Raw genomic sequence first — 21203 nt, 5'->3', positions numbered from 1 at the left:
TGGTCAAGTCTTTGGCAAACTACAGGCCCAGGAAACGTCGTAAATCAGCATCTTGTGTCCGTGGAATAAGCATGTTTTCTGCCATTGACGTACATGTGTCTTGATCCCAAAGCTGCTACTCTCTTATTGTAACCAGGAACTAGTTATTGATCAGCCTTCACTCCAAGGTTTTGTAGGGAGGTGATTGGAGGCGGGGGGGGGGGGACACCAGTTAACCACCTCTCCTCTGGGAGATGGCTAATCATTTGCTGGGGTGCAGTGATGAGAATTCTGACTGCGGTAATCTCTGGATTGAATGGAGATTAACCGCCATGTGGGGTGATGACTCTCCTCTTTGTCTTTTTTGTCTGGATGGGGATCTGCTCGCCTTATCTTATCGCTCTGCCTCATTTCTCCAGGGCAGTTCCTCGCCGTTATCACCACAGCTCCATCTACATGGAAATCAAAGCCTTTTTAGAAGTGGAATACGATTAGGGAGCGGGAGAAAAGTCTAACCTTCCCCCTCCTCGATTTGTGCTAATAATGCACTGCAGCAACCTACTGTACGAAGAGCCTGAAAGACAACAAACACTCTCCGTTGTTGTGAAGGTGGATGGATGGATGGATGGATGGATGAACAAGGTGGCACAAGAGTGGTGCGTTCATGTGTAACTCATGAAACATTTCATCTGTGAGGCTTCTTTTTGTCTGTGGGCCTTGAAAATGAGGATTAACTATCGCTTCACAGGACACAGCTGCCTGACACTGACCTCCTTTGTTTTTTAATGACCAAAGAGTAGATGTGTGTGTGTGTGTGTGTGTGTGTGTGTGTGTGTGTGTGTGTGTGTGTGTGTCAGGGGTGGCCGCTAAAGGGAGAGTGGTTTAAAGCGGGGATTAGAACCCTCACAGCAAGCTCCCTCCAGAGTAAACAAAAGTACATGGTACTGTACAGTGTGTGTAACTGTATAACATGCCACTGCTGGTGACACCAGACAAAAAGAGGAAGACTGAGTCCATCTGTGAAAGCAGCGGGATTAAGCTGTGCTCAAGCCAAGAACTACACGTCAATCAACCGCTAAGTGTATGTGCAAATGCGTGTACTTCTGCCAGTGTGTGTGTGTGTGTGTGTGTGTGTGTGTGTGTGTGTGTGTTGTATACACAACTGTACACAGACACACAGCTCTCATCCGGCAGTGGGGGATGGAGGACCCCAACACTGTTGTTTTCATTTGTAATCTGAGGGATGGAGTGAGGCCAGCAATGCATCAATCGCACTCGCAGCTGCAACACAACAACAAAAATTAGAAAGAAAAACTTTCTTTCTTTTTTCTTTTTTCTTTTTCTTTTTTTTTAACGTGTGAACTCCTTTTACACCAAAGCATGAATCAAATATGACATATTTTTGTAATGTACAGACTGCTTTTAAAAACAACAATGTTGACATTTAAGATGCAACAAAAAATGTATCATGCTTACTTTTATCTGCCGGAATGTCCCAGACAGTCTCGTGCACATGAGTCACCCCCCTCCTACTGGGTGCTGTCTCTTTGAAAAGCTTGTTGTTGTGCTGTCAGGACCCCCGACTGTTCCCCCATAATGCACCAGCACTTCTGCATGGCCCCCCGTGGGGGCCAGTCTGAAGCCACTGGTTGCGGCTTCAGCCATTCACAAAGGTCAAGGCTGTAATACAGTAGGTGTGTGTGACGGGGGCTTGACCTGGATGTAGTAGCCCCCTCTAGGTGGGGGGTCATTATGCCCCCACATGCCTTGTAACAGGGATTGAAGCTGGCTCTCTCCCCTACACCTTTAACCCCGGCTGGAGGGGGGGAAATTGAAATCAATACGGCCTATGATGAGGCGACTGGAGTGGGACGGGGGTGAGGGAAAAGAGAGAACGGGGAAGAGCGTTGGCTTGACGGATGGCTGGTTAAGGGGGGGGGGGGGCGATCAATTACCCTGATGGATTGCTTTTTGGGGATTTCAGAAACGAGACGGTTCTCTGCTCCTTTAAGACCTATTGTCCACTGAAGGAGAAGGAATGGACGGGAGACTGGTCCACTGCAGTTTGCATAACATCCTGCGAGGCTGGAATATCAGTCACTTACATCTTTGTTGTAGTGAGAAGTGGCAACTGGTCCCTCCTCCTCTTCCCAAGCCTTTATTTTTCAAAAATGTTTAATCCCCAACCATCCCCCTCCACACATTCTCCCTCTAACGGATCCCCTCTCTCTACATTATTCTCTGTGCATTTTAATTTTTTTTTTCTGTCACCGGGGGCCCAGTTTCCCCGCCCACTCTCCTTATTTTCGCCTCTAGAATAGTGGAGCCAAGAAATAGTTAATCTCTCCGGTGGCTGCTATGATTGGCCGCTGTATGCAGCCCTCAGCCTCCTTGAATGAGAAACAGGGGTAACCAGGCAACTTCAGAGCTGGAGAGAAGGGAGAGAGAGGAAAGAACATAGAGCTTTACGGGATCTTAGAATTGTGGAAGAATTTTGAACATGTAAAAAAGCGAGGCAATGTGATTTCACATTGTGTGTCCGGGAAATGGAATTAACAAATGGATTTTCTTAAACACGCACTCTCCCTCGCCTCTCTTTCTCTCTCTCTCATTGGGGGAAAAAATAGAGCGCTCAAATGAAGGGGACACAGATCTGGATTAAAACGCATAAATGGGACACTCCTGAGAAGCATTCGCTAAGAAATGGTGAGTAGGCATCTCAGTTCTGAGCTTCTCTATTAACGGGAGTGTTTAAAACTGTGAAACTATAGAGCTGTTTAAGGATGCGAGGCAGCTCCGCGTCATGTTAAGATTTATGGATAGGATGCGTTGTCCGCTGAATGGAAATGGGTTGCGGAACAGTCCGCTGTGGATGACTGAGAAACAGTCGCATAGGTGATGAAAATGAAACAAATTAGATCAGAAATGAGCTCGTGAGGAAGATCATCGATGGTGCTTGGTAGATTTGAACGTGGAGTCCTTTAAAGCGCAAACGCCGGTCGCCTGTCAAATAACCTGCTGTCCCATATGGAATTGCGCACAAATTAGAAATGGACATCTTGTTTTGAAATGATTTCGATTCATGACTTACATACTTAGGCCTAGGTTATGTTGCTTCATAAGATGTCAAGTATCAGGAGAAGCAGTGCCCCCTCCCTCCACTAATATTCAAATGAAGAGATGTCCTGCTGCAACAGCAGTAAGTCATCTTCCAACGACTGCGTGTTAACCGGCTCTGATGCTGAGTGAGTGAATGATGACGCATATGTTGATAAATGTATTGATCGCTGCACAGAAACAAATAGAAAATGCTCAGCGGGCTGTAATGAGTACCTGTGGAGGGATGGTTGGATGGGAGCGCGCAGCGGCACCGGTCTGACCGGCTGCGCTGAGCTGGAGTCTGCCTGAAATCAGTGCATATACTGTAGGCCTGTAGAAGAGTGAGTCCTCCGGTCTTCATTCACATTCATTGATCATTGTGGGGATAAAAACATCCTGCCAATTGTGAAAGCATCTATCGTGGTGGTGGTGGTGGTGGTGGTGGTGTGTGTGTGTGTGTGTGTGTGTGTGTGTGTGTGTGTGTGTGTGGATGTGTGTGTGTGTGTGTGTGTGTGTGTGTGTGTGTGTGTGTGTGTGTGGACATCTAAAATGCGTCAGGGCGTGCAGTTGCGCCCACATTTGGATTCTCCCGATGAGAGATTGGCCAGTGATTTTATTTTTTTGCATAGAATACAGTTGGATTCATCTTTTTACAGTCTGTTATGATTTTTGGTTCTATATGTAACCATATTGACGTTATGAAACTACCAGGAGCCAATCAGAACTGCAGCCATATATAAGTATTCATAATTATGAATTTTATCCTATTTCAGTCTTTGTCTTAGTAAAGATGATAAATAAGAGTCATGCTTTGCGAAATCCTTGTAAGATTAATCTTGGACCATATAGTAATCTTCATGAGGGGCTACTAGTGGGGTGTTTAACCCATAGAAATAGAAGGAGTGTAATACATTTTATTTCTATGGTTTAACCCCTTTCTTCTATGATTTTCAATGATTTGAACCTCTCAAACCTCCTTGGGTAAAGCTGAAAATATGCCAACATGACCAGTTCAAATGGACCATATGTCTATCATGATGTTCTGTGTTTTCTGCTTGAGTGCTCATGTAAGAGCAGGCCTAGATGGAAAATGGCCTTGACTATTGCTGTGGAAAAGCAGTAAAACATAAAGCTGCTGGTGAAATAATGTGGTTTGCCTATCTTGTTGGCTCAAATGACCAAAAGTCGTGTTTATGTTGGGGCTCGGCAGGATGTAAGCAAAGGTCGGCGTTAGTGTTTTGACATTGGTGCCAAAGTTCATCGGCGACTTCTGCCAATCGACCAAACTGCCTATAGTAATCTCCTTACAGAGGATGTTCTGCAACAGATCCTAAGCTGCACTCACTGGCTCGATTGTAGGACACGTGTTCACACGAACACGCACATACTCACATACGGTGCAGTTGCCAGTTGTCATCTCAAGACAGTTCTTTGCATCCCAGTGTGAGTTGTGGGGCTTAAGATGGAGCTGAACAAAACACTAGAGAGCATTAACTTCTCCAGTAAGAGCTTCTTTGTTAGGTCTCCCAGTGGAATCAAGACACTTAATTTAGCTCCTGACAGCAAACGCAGCGAGTGGATATGTGAGCTATATCTTATCCGATTAATACCATAAGGCCTTTTCCCCTTTTGCAATTATTGTAAAATGGTGAAAGTGGTTCAGTTATTTATTTTTCATGTTATCTCAGCACAATTACAACAAAGTGCGGACACATTTTGTGCTGGTTGTTGTTTTGCACTCCTGAAATCCGTTGGGTTGTCTCACCCATTTGCCTTAGTGTTACCTCTTGCCTTTTGTCTCGCTGAAAAGCCTGCATGTTATCACATTTGTTTTTTCTCTTTATATTGCAGTGGCATTACCTCAACTTGAACTCCCTTAAGATTTCCCAAGTGCTCCAAGATAATGCGTCTAAAGAACAGCGGTTACACTGACATCAATGTAGCGTTTCACCATTAGACACACGATTGCCAGAGTGGCCTACATTTTTCATAAAAGTAGTTTTAATGAGCTTGCATGATTGTGTCTGAGTTCTCATTTTGCTGGTGGCCTTATCACATCAGGTCTACTCATCATTAATGAAGACTTGGCCCCTGGCCGAGACAGGTCAGAGGTGATCTCGGTTGCCTCAGTTGAACCAAAGGGGAAGATTGCTCAGATAGCAGTGCATGTGGGATGCTTGATGATGAACATGCTCCTTTGGGAGTGTAATCTACATGGCAGGTGCATATGAAGTTGAGAGTGCAACGGGAGGGTGCTGACAACCACGTGTCAGAAGCAATGACTCAAACTACAAGCTGTAAAAGTAGAAGACAAAGGAACTCAGATCTCCCCTATGAGAAGTTTAACCCTCAGGTTGACCCGTTTTCAAAGTTTTTTATATCAGGAACTATGGGACGTCGATAAAGGGCCGAAAATGTAAAAAAAAAAAAAAAAAACCTGACAAAACGTTTAAAAAGCAAAAAAAAAAAACGAAAAAAAAAACGGTCAAAACCGCAAAAAATAAAAAAAATAAGCACCCAAAACATTGAAAAAGTGACAAAAACATTGGGAAAAAGCGGAAACAAAACGTCAGAAAAAGCGATTAAAATGTTGAAAAAAGTGACCAAAACAATGAAAAAAAAACACTAAAATGTAAAATACAAAACTTTGAAAAAAGTGACTGAAACATTGAGATAGGGACAACAAACATGTTTTTTTTCATGGTTGATGGGAAGACAACACAAGGGTTAAAGAAATAGTTTGACATTTTGGGAAATACTTTTATTTGCTTTCTACGGAGCCCCAGACATGACATCCGAAAAAAAAGAAAATGCTAATTTGTGGCCACAAAATAGTATTTTGGGGATAACGACGTAGCTTACAGTAGCAGTTACAGTGGGATCATATATTCTGACGGCTGCTACTTGTCAGATATGGTGACCTCTGTTGTACTGGCTCTGTGATGACTCCAAATAAGAAAACATGTGTCCAGATTAGTGTGAAGGGATGACATAACTACCCAAACAATATTTTGAAGTTTAACTCCTTTATTAAGCAGTTACAGTGGGGTCACATATTCTGACAATTTACCCAATGTGCTGGTCCATTAAATATTTAGTTCTTTCTTTTCTTTACAGTAGAATATGATTATTTTATTTTATTTATTTTAGGTTTTATTACAAATGTAACTTGTGCATGCAGTCACAAAGAAATACATGTTTAGAAACATTTCAGAGAAAATGTACCTTAATATATTTGATTTACTTTCAGATAAACATATGTTACTATGCCTGAGGTGGTTAATATGGTCACCAGCGGTTTACTCTTTCTCCTTAGGAAGCAATAACAAACCACAAATAATCATACAGCTTGCACCCGTGGATGTAATGTATTAATGTTTACGCCGTTCCCAGTCTAAAATACAATTCAATCAAATCATCTCTGTGAATGACTGCACCTTTAGCTTGCTCTGGGTAGCCTATGTGCCCCACACAGGTATAGCAGAACTGCCCGCATTATAGTTAGGCTATGTCGTTATCCCCAAAATACTATTTTGTGGCCACAAATTAGTATTTCGTGGCCACAAATTAGTATATTGTGGCCACAACTTAGCATTTTGTGGCCACAAATTAGCATTTCGAGGCCACAAATTAGCATTTCGTTGCCACAATTAGTTTTTTCAGATGTCATGTCTTGGGCTCCGTAGCTTTCTTCCCAACAGTTAGATAAGAAGAGCCTTACTTGCTGTTTTATGGTGGTTATGTGCCAGATTATTTCTTTGCTACTTACTGGAGTCTCTGCTGGTTGCCTTGCAATTTAGTTTTTGTTAAGATTAAACAAAAGAGATATAAAGTGTTAATCAGTGAGATTTAGAGGTGCTGCTAGGCAGATTTTGTTAGCTTTTGAAGAGAGTCTGGCTAGGTGTTTCCCCGTTTCCAGACTTATGCTAAGCTAAACTAAGCTAACCATCCGTTTGCTCCAGCTCCATATTTAGTGTAACATTATGACAGTGGTATCAATGTTCTCATATAACTCTCAGCAACAAAGCGAATATCTCCCAACATATAATTTATTACGCAAACATTCTCCAGGAGAATCATCCTGCAAGGAATAAAGTAGTTAGTGTGGACAGACCTCACACAGAGCAATGTAATGAAAACAATGCACACTTATTACTCACTCTCTCACTGACTGCAACATGTTTAAATAAGCATTTCCTTTCCAATATGTTTGGGCTGGACCTGTTTCAGTAATGCAATTGGAAAGAGGCCCACACTTTTAAAACTGAATAGAGCCCCCACAGATGAGAAGATATTATCTTATACATTAAACTAACATTACAGTATAATGAGGCTGTAAATCGCAACTCTATTTCCGTTAATATCTGGCTATGAATTCATCACATTATTTCCTATATCCATTCATTCTATTTACAAAAGCATCAAACCCAATCATAGTAAACTTCAGTTATTAGTATTAAATGATATGTTGAAATGAGAACAAACGATGACAAAAGTGTAAGTTATCTGAGGAATTATAATAATTATTGCTATAGGCAGTCAAAGCTTGATGAATGTTTTCATCAATTCATATGCCCTTTAGTCAATTATAGATATATATGTAAATTCTGCAAAAACAGCAGTCAGGCACCACTGACTACAAGTGTTTTCCCCTATCGCACTGACCCTATTGAGCTGACAATGAGGCTGCGACCCCACCACTATAGAGAGTGTTACTGGAATCAAATGGGCCAGTGAATTGCCAGCCCATCACACAATTATTTCCATTGTGTGGAGCTGGGTAGCTAGTAATCTTTGTGCCTTGACCTGTAACATCTGGTGATGGAGTGAAGTGTTCAGTGTGAAGCCGGCGGTGTCGGCCTGCCTCCTATGTTCAGCCGGAGCAGCCGTCACTGCCCACTTCACTTCCAGAGGACTGGGCATCTTCAATGCATCAATGACACCAGCCATCACAAGGGACATGTAGCATGCCAAACCAGTGATTCATTAGGACTCAATTAGCTGGGAGGCATGGGGCGCCCCGCCATATGCCTCGCGGTTCTGCGGCAATCTGTACCCTCTCCTTACTACTGTACTCTCAACTGTCTTTGGCACTGTACAGTCTGTACATGTGTGTTTTGCATCAGTGCTGTACAGTACCAGCACAGGGTGGCGTTCTGCTCCTTTTCACAGAGCTGTCTTCTTTGTACTATTAAAACAAGTCAGTGGTGGAGATTTAGCAGCTCTGTCTCTAGCCACCCAGCTTCCGAAGTGGAAATGAGTCACAATGACCTTCAGCTCAACTCATGTTGCGCCAATTGGCTCTGTATGAAATGTTCATCCATCTACTGAAGTATGAGGCTGTGGAGCTCCAGATACTGTAAATCTTAGGAGGTAAGAAAGCCCCCGCTCAATATCGACTTCGCCTCGCTTGCCAAGAGGCGGCGTGTGCTGCCAACAAGATCTATCCGCCCTCAAATCTAGTTTGTCTTCTTATCTGTGCCAAGGTAAAGGACCCCCTTACCCCATCCTCCGGGCCCCCACCACCTAATCAAACTCTTCCACAACCCAAAATGAATGAAATTAGATTAGAGCAGAGAGCAGTCTCAAAGAGAAGAAGGGCAATTAACACGCCAAGCTCCAGATATGTGATGTGATATGATGTGGCATATACACACTCTGCCCATATGTGTAAGCTGGCATATGATATTTATGTGGTAATGGACATTTACACATTTCTTTAAAGGTCAATAATGCTCATTTGCTATCAAGAACATTAAAGAACATGGACCTATACAGAGCTGCAAAGGGATGTTGACCTCCATTCGCACCTCCTTATCCTGTATTGTTATATTAGAAGGTGGAGAATAAGCAAAAAAGAAATAAATAAAACTTCAACCACACACCTCCAACCTCTAATATCGCTATAGCTATCTACCAAAAGCTAACAGGTCAAGTGCACTTCTTTAGTCCATAATAGGATGGCTTCGCTGGTCATCCCAAATTCTATTTGATTGGATAAATATAATGTCCATCTGCTACCGAGTGCAGGATGAGTCATCAAAAACATTGAACCGTTAAACAGGAAGCTAAAAGGAAGAAAAAAAATTCACATATGTGTGTCACGTACAGACATAATTATTAAGGGGACATAGGATAAAAACTTACATGAAACTGAAGCTAAAGAAACTAATTCTGAAACTAAGAATGATAATTATTGTAGTAACTTTTCAAAGCAATCAACAATTTGCAGATGGAATTAATTACTTTTTATACATTAATATTGAATTTTCAAAAAATATATATGTTACTGCAAAAATGCTGCATACCTCTATAATGTAATTATGGCCAGGGAGAAATCTCATATCAGCTGATGACAACATGCCTGGCAGACAACAATTTAATTGTTAATATCTGCCTGATACATTATGTAAAGGCCTGATATCCATGGCCTATATTTGACTAAATATATGCATTAACCTAGGATTGGTTCATGTTTATATTTTGCCAATAGCAGCCAAAACTACAGAAGTCATAAAGCAAACGATCAACCAAAAAAAGCTGTTTTTCAATTTGGGTCAGTTTCAATTCAATGTGAGTTGTTTTGAGGGTGTGACTTCAAGAAATGAAAAAAAAAGCAAAGCATTTTTTTGCAAATTAAAAGCGTAACTTTTCAATAATGCCAGGAGCGCGAGAGGAGCCATAGAAAGGAAATTGAGTCAAGTTGGAGCAGCTCTGACCCAGTTGTAGGCACGTGAGCCACCCAACTGCACTCCTCCAGCGTTTTCACCGCATTACCCAGAAATGCTACGTTTGTGTGACCCAATTTATCAGCCTCTCCTCCCCATTCATCTGCTCTCACAGATGCACTACAGGAGGCTCCATAAGCAGCAGAGCATTCATCACCTCTGAGTAGTGAGGTCCTTCCGGTTTCATCCCATCGGCCCCTTCTACAACCCTATTCCCCACAGGCAGGACAGCGGCTCCATATGTGGCTGATGATTATAATAGTGTGGCGGGCTGGCTGCATCAGGCACTGCAGTAGCTGAGATGCATTTGTGTGTGTTTGTGTTCTATAAAATATGTAATCAAATATAAGCTTAGCAGGGTTTTTCTTCCACTGACAGTCCATTTAAATATTGTATCTGCCACATCTCCTTACTGCAGTGCTTTTTCAACCCCCTGGAGGTAATTGAGATGTTTAGTTCAGCCTAGAGGAGCTATCGGACTCAATTCTCATATGATTTCATATCGCTTGATTCATGTTTTTCTTATTGAGCACAGCGCATTCCCCCTGTTTGGATCATTTACAGTTGTGAGTGATCAAACATTAAATGACATCAAAAGTTTATTTAATGAAACTTTTAAAAGAGGTGTTGATTTAATTTTATGGTCATTTCGGAGGCTGACGTTTGTGGTGTTTCTGAATAGTCTCCAGTTATTGATCCAAAAGAAAGAAAGTCCTGTCGGAGTAATGCAAAACAATTTAACAGTACCACACACTGCAGCCTCCAAAATAACTATCCAGTTGAATCAACACCTCATAAACTTTATGGCGGTAGGATTTATTGCAGGATTGCATTGTATTATATTAGACTTACTTAGTTTTAACTTTGTGTACCATATAAACTGAACATATAATAAATTGGATTAAGCCAGTAGGTTATCTGTTGGCATCACTTTCATGTGGCGAACATGGAACATGAAGGTGAAGGAAGCAGAACAGTCCATTATTTTTGACTATTTAATGCATATTTCAGTTAGTTTAGTAGCATTTGCTGAAAACCAAAAAACATCCTCTGGATACTCACACCTAAAGTCATCTCACCTGTCTCCTAAACATGACGTTCATATACTTCTAATTGGACACAGCAGATACATTTTGAGAAGTCATGACACCATTTTGTTTAATCAACATAATAAGGAAACATTTACAACACGTTTTAATGACTGCATTTACCAAATCAGATCTGTAATAAGTCTGAAAAATATTCATGAACTGCATTATGTTTAGGCTCTCAAAACTTGAACTTGATTAAGGTAAGGAAAATGTTTGTTGAGTTGATTTGAGTTGAGTTGAGTTGATTGTTTGAGTAGTTAAATATTGAAGTCATTTGTAGCACAAGACACCATGGCCTTTCTCTAACCTTGACCAAAGTGCTTTAGTTTGCTAACACAACTTGTGTGCGATACAAAACTATGACACTTCCTTTGGAAAAACGTTGCCACTGAACATAATCCAGGCAGCCCTCATAACGTATTCAACAAAACAAATTAGTAAATGTAATTTCTAGGAGACAGACCTGCTCATCCACTCGCTGATCATTTTTGTTAATTAGGAGAGCAGCAACACCTGTTAAATACAACTTGTCTAGAAAAATAAATCAAACAGAAGAAATAATAATCCCTGAGCAGGACTGGATTAACCTATTAGGGGAGCCCGGGGCAAAAATAAGCTCCTGTTGAGCATTTCACTTTTGTTCAGGAATATTCACCATACAACTACCTAGATTTCTACCTCTTTACAAAACAGAGTCTGGGGCCCCGCTGCAGTTGCTTGCTTTGACCGAAAATCCAGCCTGAGTCTCCAGCCTGAGTCATAACCAACTCTAAAGGGAGCTGACCCTATTAGATTGACCCTAATGGAAGAAATTGTACATTTCTAGATTTGGTTTGCTAATGCGTCATAATTATCCTTCATTTATTCCTATTATTGTTAGCCAAAGGGCGGCAGAAGACCATATTTAACTCAGTGCCAATAAACTAATCTGACATGTAGGTAAAATGTAGAATGAATGTTTCAGTCTTATTGGCTGCTGACATTGGATTTTTTTCAAAATGTCTGCCCAGGCTGAGTAATTGCAGTTGCTCTAATTTTTAACTTTGTACCTTTTTTTAATTAAATGGAAATCTCTGTTGTAGTGATGCCTGCAGGGAACAAATTCTGTAGTTTGGATGTGAAGCTGCGCTGAGCGACAAGCATCTGGCACAGCAACAGCGGTCAGCATGACATCTTCTGAACGAGACCCTTTAGATCACTTCTCATCAGAGCATCACAGTTGGAGGCTACCCTTATGTTTTGCTCTAATCAGCCATCAACAGTCATATTCAAAAGGCTTCACTCAGGCTTGTACTGGGCCTATGCTCTGGGTTTATACAAAACAACAGGAGCGACCGAGGAAGCAGCGCCTCAGAGAGACAACAGTGACACTGCTTGTGTATGTACGCGATCTGTGCAAGATCTTGACCTTGCGATGCCATTGCAATGAGAGGCAGTCGAATATTTCACTTATCATTAGCAGCATGATTAGTTGCCAATGGGCTGTGCCTGGCACGGTTTAATCCTCCCAGTCTCAGGAGTGCGATAACATATGAGATGACAACAGTTTCACACCCGGTTTCACACCTCCCGTGGTTCCATACGTCGCAGCAGCCTAATCACTCATGAGAGATTAATGAGAGACGTTGAGGTGTGGTGGGAGATTCACTAATTACACCCACACATACTGTGTTGTAGTCAGGGGAATATAGAGAGTTTGTGTGTGTATGTGTGTGTGTGTGTGTGTGTGTGTGTGTGCGTGTGTGTGTGTGTGTGTGTGTGTGTGTGTAAAAGCTTCTCTTAAAGTACAGTGTTACGAAATACCTGTTACTTCGCATTGGGAGAAGTTGAGCTTCAACAAAGGCGCCCTCAAAAGAAAAGAAGAAAGTACTTTGTGGATATGATGATGTCTATAGTACAGCTGCAAAAACAAAATCACATCACAGCATAATACCTCTAATTGGGATGTTAACAAGAGTTGCAGTTTAATTTGTTTGGAGAAAAAAAATGATATCTGTGCTTTGTAGAGCTCCTACAGCTGCCTGTAAGAAATTAGTAGAGTCATGAAAGTACACTAAATAACCCATCTGCGTTATCACAGCAAGAAGTGTTATACGCACTAACTCTCCTTTGTATTTAACGTCAGTCACTCCTATATTTTCTCTCAGGCATATTTCAGTGAGAAAGGAAATCCAAACCAGCTGTTGAGTGTTCATAGGGGAAGAAAAGATAGATGGGGGATTATATTTCCCTTAGGATTTGGTAGAGACCAAAACAGCTAAAAGAAGTTTTTCTCAATATTTACTAAATTGCAAATTAGAAATTATGGCAAACAAGTTTGTTAACCAAAGTCCTGTTTATCAAACACCCAGCCAATTGCTACTTACTATACAGTTTACTGTCGGTGAGTAAATGAGCGGGGCACTGGTGGCAGCTTTATGCAACTCAAGGGAAAGCTGAAATAAAATATAAGTCTGGGGAGAAAAAAAACTCAAAAGACCCTCCCCTGCTCTACTAAAAGCCTACCCTACCTTTATCAAAAGGAAAAAATACATACCCCTTCAATTTTTTCAAACCCCATCTCTAATCATTTTACAGTCCCTTAGTAGGCTCAGAATGACAACAGCAATTAGGAAGTAGAATCTAAAGTTTGACTTTTGTTAGTCCAAATTATGTCACACTACTTATTCATTTACATTAAGTGAAACTACTCCTCAACATTATGTCTATGAGACATGTCACATCAATAAGAGAGTGTGACAGTAAGTAGAAAAACAAAAAGGTTCTTGTTTTGAAGTGGCTGTCCAGTGCTTTTCTTCAGCTTCATTAATGCGGTCTCCCAGACTGCAGGTAATGTTTTTGTGCTCAGCGGTTTTGATCACGGCAACTTTTATCTCAGCTACACTGGATCTCTGTTGTGTTTGATAGTCATATTGTCTTTCCACAGTGCTGCTAAATCCCATTTGTGTCTTTTGAGACACAAATACAGTAAGGACAACAAACACAAAAACAGTTATTCACAGTCAAGTTTCATAAAGAGGCTGCTTGTGTATCTTTATTATATCCATGACCCATGTGCAATTAAAGAGGACACCTTTTGGCTATTTATTTAGTTCAAAGGGAACACAGAAGGAGGGAAGAAAACCCTAATTGTCTCATTAATTACTCTCTGCATGAAATAATGACCAAACCAAGGTGTCCACAGTTCTTTTGTAACTCACAAAAGAAGGTGGGGGTGGCAGCAAAATACAACATGCTTCACCCTCTTTTCACAAATAGGCATTATGTTGGAAGAGAGGGAGACAAAGAAAAAGAGGGCAGGGGAGAACAGGGGTGGGAGGGAGAGAAAAAAAGAGGTAAAGATGAAAATGAAAGAGTGAAAAAAAAAAAGGCTGTGGAGATTAAAAATGATAAATACAGAGCAAATCGCAAAGAGAGGAAAGAGAGACAGAAGGAGAAAAGCTTGGCTGTGAGGTAACATGGTGTTTGTCCAGGCCTTCTGGAGCCTGCCCAGCTCTCTCTCCCACCGAACGTGGTAAATAGCCTGTTTTAACACACTGTTCAGACGCTGAGACACAGCACAACAACAAACCAAATCAACAGTGAATTAAAGACTCCTCGGGGAAGCCACTGAGTAACATCAGAGGAGGTGTTTTGGAGAGACACATCAACCAATTAACTGTTCTGAGAGGAGTCCAGGAGTCTCACGCCCGCTACGTTTCCAGACCCCGCTGTATGCGGTAGGTGGAATTAGATGAATAAATAGAGGAAATGTATCTTGTTTTCATGCTATTGTTTACTGTCACCATAGGGAGCTAGTGACACTTTATTAGCCTGAATATGTCTGTTATAGAGACAGAAGCAGCCTAAGAAATGCAAACTTTCAAAATGAACCCCATTAATATTTGCATCTTGAAACCTCTGCTGTGCCAGCGCAAGTGTATTTGTTCATTTATGTCATGTCTCAGACTTAAAGAGTCACTCACACACGCACACACACTAATACACACACACACACACACACATCCTCTCCTCGTTCTTCTTCCATCTAAATTGGGCCCAGTTATCGTGCAGCTGAGCTGGTAAAAAGAATAATGCAGGGGCACTTCAGAGGGCAGTTCCTCACTGTGTAGCTGTGCCCGGCCATGTTGGAGCCACGCCTAACTGGGTGCTCCAGCTCCAAGGCCTGGACTGACATAAATCTGCAAGGCAAAGCAACTGTGTGGCAACACGTATTTAGTTTACCAGCTGTAGCCGTTGAACCCGAAGCGATGAGACCTCTCTTTTCCTCAGAAAGTAAATGAAAGTGTTTCAAACGCCCAAACTGAATTTTTGTTTGTATGTATTCCCCACACACACACACACACACACACACACACACACACACACACACACACTTCTCCGCTCGCACACTTGGCTGTTCCATCGTCAGAAGTCCTCCATCTTGTCAGAATGAGGTGAACTAATGGGCCGTGGCTGAACAGCCTGAGCTCAGAGGCTATCAGTTCCCCCTGGAAGGCCAGGAAGGCAGAGGAGGAGAAGAAGAAGAAAGGAGAGGTCTTCTTTGGCTGCAGTATACAGTATCAGCTTTCCCATCCTTGCAGAAACCAAAAGGAATGGTCGAGTTTATAATACAATGTTAATACAGAGTAGATGTCCCCGTTTCTTCTGCTTCCACTTTATGTACATTTTATTCAGATCTTCGCTAGCTAAGATAAAGCTTGGTAATTCATACTCAATGCCATGGAATTTGGTACATTTATGTCCTCAGGATGAATTCGAATCACTACGTAGTACGTTGGAGAGGTCCTCTAGCGTTCCTCTAGTTGTTCATCTAGCGCCATCATCAAATTTAAATGTGTGTAATACTTTAGTTTAGCAGGATTTGGTCATAAACCAATGACATTACCATTAGCCTCAGCTGCACTTTGTGTTTAATGCTAAATAGCAAATGTTAGCATGCTAACACTTTGAAAATAAGATGGTGAACTTGGTAAACATTATACCCGCTTACAGTAAGCATTAGCAGTAGCATGTTAGCATTGTCAGCATGCTCAGGTTAGCATGTTCATGTTAGCATTTAATTCAAAGCACCGCTGTACCTCACAGAGCTGCCAGCATGGTAGACCCTCAGTCTTGTTACTGACATATTTTTCTATGTCTCTGTGGCCTTATAGCCCTTCATGACTGTATGTAAGATGATTAACCCACTAATTTATATAGTCAGAAGGGTTGATAGATTGGAGCGTTACCCCCAAAGATCCATGCCAGTTAACCACTCGCTAGTCAGGAGTCTAATTAGTCCAAAAAAATCAAATTAACATTTTCTTAGATTCAAGGGCTATTGGACACAACCTTATTGTTGATTGTGAGGCTGCAATAAGAGCTGATGTAGAATAGAATAAAATGTCAAGCCCTGGAAAAATAAACACAACAGTACAGATTAAAGGCTTTAGGTATAAAGAGGATATAGCAGTAGTTGCCATAGGTGACACAAGGTAACACAGCAGGGCTATTCAGAGGAGCTTTGCTCGGCCAGGTTGTGACAGTTGTGTCCCACTCCATAAGCCGGGGGGCATTTTGTAACAAAGATGACCAGCGCGAGGTGCCAAAGCCGGTCTGTCGAACAAACGTTCCACAACCCCCGGGCCATGCCAGCCTTGGCCAGGAAGAGACGGAGATGGTCCGGGGGACAGGGGCCTCCCCGCTCCTCAGCAGTCACATGCAAACGGGAGAGCACCGACTGTGCCTTCCGTCGGGACCATAGCGAATGGAGGTGTAATTGGCCGTAGCCAGTGATAGATGGCTGTTCAACCTTTTGTTACTCATCGGTGGCAGGAAACAGGGAGGCTTGTCTCACAATATGAGGTTGATTGTGCAGTCTATTAAACACCGGTCTCAGGAGGAATAGTGACTTACAAGAATGCTGGAGCTTAAAAAGAATCTCAAGAATGATCTGATTTAAAAAATCAACGCGTGTTCAGTGATTGCCCATTATAGTTCTGAGACGGTAAACATGACTGATCACACTTAATGAATCACTTTCATCCATAGAGGCAACTAGGAAGATAGAACTCAACATAATTGTTGTAAATTACAACCCTTTGTCTCTCTGCAACATAAATCTAGATTATAGTTTTATTTCATTGCAACCAAATTATTACATCAAACAAATTCCCAACTGTATGTATGTGCATTAATTACATAATTATGAAGAACTGAAAGCAAACACACAATCATGAAGCAAATTTACAATGTGACTGGTAGAGTGTACATCAGCTCCTCATCCAGCATCTTTCTGATAAACTGATCAAAACAACGAAGAAAGAATGTTTTTTTTCTTCATGAAAAAGATTCAGATCACATCTCATCCCAATTCACTGAAGCTACATGCCAAGATATATGTACCTGCATGTTGCCCAGAGGGTCTGTATCGCCTTTTGTTAAGGTATATCCTGAAAACTCAATGGCTTGTATGATTGATATGCTGAATGTTAAGGAAGAGAGAGTTGCCATACATCACAGCATGCCTGTTTTTGTTCAATAATGCGGTTACGGGGTAAAGAGTCTGATGCAAGCAGGAAACAAACATCTCAAGAGATGATTTGTGAAATGCAGGCAGACAGAGACAAAGACAGCGCCGGGTTGATGGAAGGAAATAAAGAAATGGAAGCAGAAATGAAATAGCCTTCCCTCAAGGAAGTTTTCCTTTACACTTGAGAGAGGTAGTACTAAAAGAACAAATTAATAAAGGGTGGCTTTTGTCAAGGGCTTTTGACATTCCTAACAGTTCAGAGTAGCTAGAGAAACCAGTGATGCTCATTAACTCTGACCCAAATCATAAGACACTGGGAGCTGTTAAAACACAGAGCAGATTGGGGAGTCTGGGTGACCTAGATAGCATTGGTTTTGTCAAGCAGCCGTACATCACATTAAATCACTCTTCCGTCTAATACAATGAGGCATATCTCCATCGTTGGTAATGAAAATTACATTCTGATAAGGTTCTTTGTGACATGGAAAATACCTCTCCCATCGCTGGCACTCGGGCAGGCTCTGTCTGAGACATACTTATGGGAAGATTGCCCCTTCGCCTGGACCTGGGTGACATTATTTTCCTCATAAGCACACATGAGTGGTGACACATGGTCTAGACAGCCGTGCACAAGGAGAACCGGTGGTGATGAGGCTACCGCAGTGACCTGTTGTTAAAGCTTTAGTGCATAACTTTTTAATATTAATGAACATCCGTTACATTCAAGCCATTGCCAAATTAGTTGCTACAAAGCTAATTAAGACTAGATCCGCTCCACACAACTCTCTCTGTATTTCTCAGTATGGCTATGTTCAGAAGATTGTGTCGTACGGTGACTTTCCCGCGCAGAAACTCGAGTGAAGATAATTACATCTTCTGAAGAGTCCATCATGTTTTTTTAATCCTCCGTGTCCTCCTTGCATACTAGCAACTGTGTGGAGGAGGGGTGGGGGCGCGTGCGCGATCAGGGAAGGCTTGTATCATGTGGACACACCGACAGAGTTGTTGTCATTACTTAGAATTCCTCATGGGGGAGACAGAAACTACGCACTATTGCTTTAAATGAAATGAAATGTGTCTTAACATCACAGTTCATTTTGGAATAATGGGAGGGTTGAAGGAGTTGTCTGCAGGAAGAGAATGTAGAGAGACTATTTCATAGATCAATTTGTGTTAAGCATACATACATACACAAATGCACAAAGCTAACCTGCGTGCGTGCTAACCTAATAGTTAAGTATTTTGAAAAAAATGTTTGTCTAACCCAAATTGCAAAAAAAAAAATCCACTTAGTATCCAACCATGTAGCCCAATTTGTGACCTCAGCACCCCTACGTTACTCTACGTGATTTCTGCAGTAGTGGATACCTGAAGCGCAATACCTGAAATTATTGTATTCAAATGGTAATTTAGCACTGAGAAAACATTTTACTTTGGTCAGACACCCGTGGGGTCACAAAAATAGCTTTGAAGACACAGGTGTGTTCTGGATAAATAGTATAATAGTAACATTTAGATTCTTCTTCTAAGGTTTGCTTAGGTAACGCTACGTGACCAAAATACCAAATTTAGTGGTGAGATCATAAATGTGGCTACTAGCCATGCAGGTAGTTTCAGTTTTATGTTCCCAGGTTTTGAGATATCTGTCTCTGAGATTTTTGCCACCACCACAATACATTGGAGGTGAATGGATATCCATGTTTTACAAAAAATCAACAGCAAAATCTCTATCCAGTTACTGTGGATAACCCACAAGCCTCACTGTGATATAACCTATGAATAGCTTTCTTAGGGACTATTGTTTGATAGGAAGTAGTTCCAGTGAAAAGTGCTCACATTGAGCACTGTGGATTATCCAGATTTAAGGGGGACACTGTTTTTGGAACATTGTCTCAACCTGGGCAAAAAAGAACAAACGTGAGAGGATATGCTTCTTGCAATTTGGGTGACCCTTTAACAAGTCATCTTTTTTGTCAGTTTCAAGAAGAGTATCAAAATAAAATGACTTTACATTCAAAATGACACTCAGATCACCACTCACACAGATTCACAATGTCAAACAGGATAATGTGTGCTCGATGTGCAGCAGCTCTTTTCAGGCTGGGGTAGGCTGAAGGCCTTCTTTCTCCAACAATGGCCCATCACCATGCCAACAGAAGCAGTGCCAGCCGTGGTGCCAGCTTGGCACGGACCCTGTGTTAGCAGTAGATGATTCAAGGGCATTAAAGCACAATGTGGGGGGTTCCAGTTTATAGACGGCTGTGCCAGAATTTTGAAACAGCCTGTCATTCAACGCTCTCTGCTACTTCCCCTCCTCTCGTGCCGTTGGTCGGAGCTGTGAGCATTAACAATCCATCTTCTGAAAATTTGCATTGCATGCACAGAAGCACCAGTTATGCTTTAAGGTTCTATATTTACTCAAGCTGTATATAAAGCAAGAGTGTCAAATATTTTGCCACAGGTCTTCTCCAAGGGTGGGCACTGAACAGCACGTATTTGCTGCACTCTCATTAAGGATTGATGATCCAGAAGAGATAATAACATCTTTGTTGATTTGTTAAATTGGTGCCTGCCATTTCATTTTTTAAATTAATGTTTTAATGAGTGATCAAGGGGCATTTTTCTCTTTAATTTTGAACCGCTTCCAGCTTAACATTAACTGTCATCCCTGTCTCCTCACCTTGCAGTGCTCGGAACAAGTGACTGTGATGGGCTGTCGGACTGCATCTGAAGTACTCTACCAAAGAATAATATGCACTCCTGACCTACTCTGAAGAACAATATTTGATTCGATCAATGTTACAGTCTCCCCCGGAGGGAATTACTCCTGTGTAATAGGTGGACCCTCAGAAAAGAGCAACAGTGGACCATGTGATACTTGACCTTCAAAGAGAGAACTCGGTTACACTCCAGAAGATGTCAAATCTGAGCTGAGGCTGCTCTCGAGAGGAACACCCAGCTCATAATTCAATCATCTTTTCATGTGTTGTTCAGCAATACTCAAACATCATGGGCCATCAGTGACAGAGCATAGTTATCAATGCTGGATCTTCATTTATTGAGGAGTACTGGACATCTCATCATGGATTTGAATGAGATTTTCTTCACCAAAGAGCAACTGTAAGAAAGACTGGAGTGTGGGGGAACCGGACACTGGGGGTTGGGAGGATTAGCTAGTGTGCTGCTAACCCATGGTGGATCTGCTGTGAGCAGGATAAGGGACTCAGCAGTGGAGGATGTCAGCGGAGGCCGAGCTCCAGCCGGGTGTCAAAACCAGCCAGCGAAGGGAGTCCAGGAGGATCAAAGGTACGTGAGATGCTAAAAAACAAACCTATCTAATCTCTGCCACGGTAATGCATTAGTACAACAATTCTGTAATTCTGTAATGTAAAAAAAAAAAGAAAGTTGTTGAAGAAAAAGTACACGAAAGCAGCAGAGGGAAGGGGGGGAAAGGGAGTCAAGACAAAATGGAAAAGTGGCAGCTTTCTCATGTTTGGCAGGCAGTGAACTTAACTTTAAGTCATTTTTGGATGGAGTTAAATAATGCTGGACTACATGGAGAGAAGCTTCACTTAGTCAAGCCCACCGAGAGTGCCCTGTCTCATCCCAGGTATCCAGATGTAGTAACAGCTATTCCATGTTGCCCCAGGGTTTGGTAGCACCATGATTTAGGTGTCATGGACAGGGTAATTCACACCCTGTCGCTGTGATGAACAGCATAAGTGATGTAATAGGACGAGGCATTCTCCGAAACTTCACTGGGAGATTGAAATGGGATTGAATTGGCTGAAT

The 21203-nt window shown here is 41.8% G+C and overlaps 1 protein-coding gene across 1 annotated transcript in view; it reads left to right on the top strand.

Moving 5' to 3' along the window:
- The first annotated feature begins 2389 nt into the window (after positions 1–2389).
- LOC116045616 (complement component 8, beta polypeptide) overlaps positions 2390–21203 on the top strand; it is a 53685-nt gene continuing 34871 nt past the window's right edge. The window contains exons 1-2 of the mRNA XM_031293355.2: positions 2390–2685; positions 20099–20717. Coding sequence (XP_031149215.2) covers positions 20648–20717 — 70 coding nt within the window. The 5' untranslated portion in view covers positions 2390–2685; positions 20099–20647. The remainder of the gene's footprint in view (positions 2686–20098; positions 20718–21203) is intronic.

The sequence above is a fragment of the Sander lucioperca genome, chromosome 9 (assembly GCF_008315115.2).
Source record: "Sander lucioperca isolate FBNREF2018 chromosome 9, SLUC_FBN_1.2, whole genome shotgun sequence".
NCBI lineage: Eukaryota > Metazoa > Chordata > Actinopteri > Perciformes > Percidae > Sander > Sander lucioperca.
Note: the sequence above shows the minus strand (reverse complement) of the source record. Positions and strands in the feature narration are given on the sequence as shown.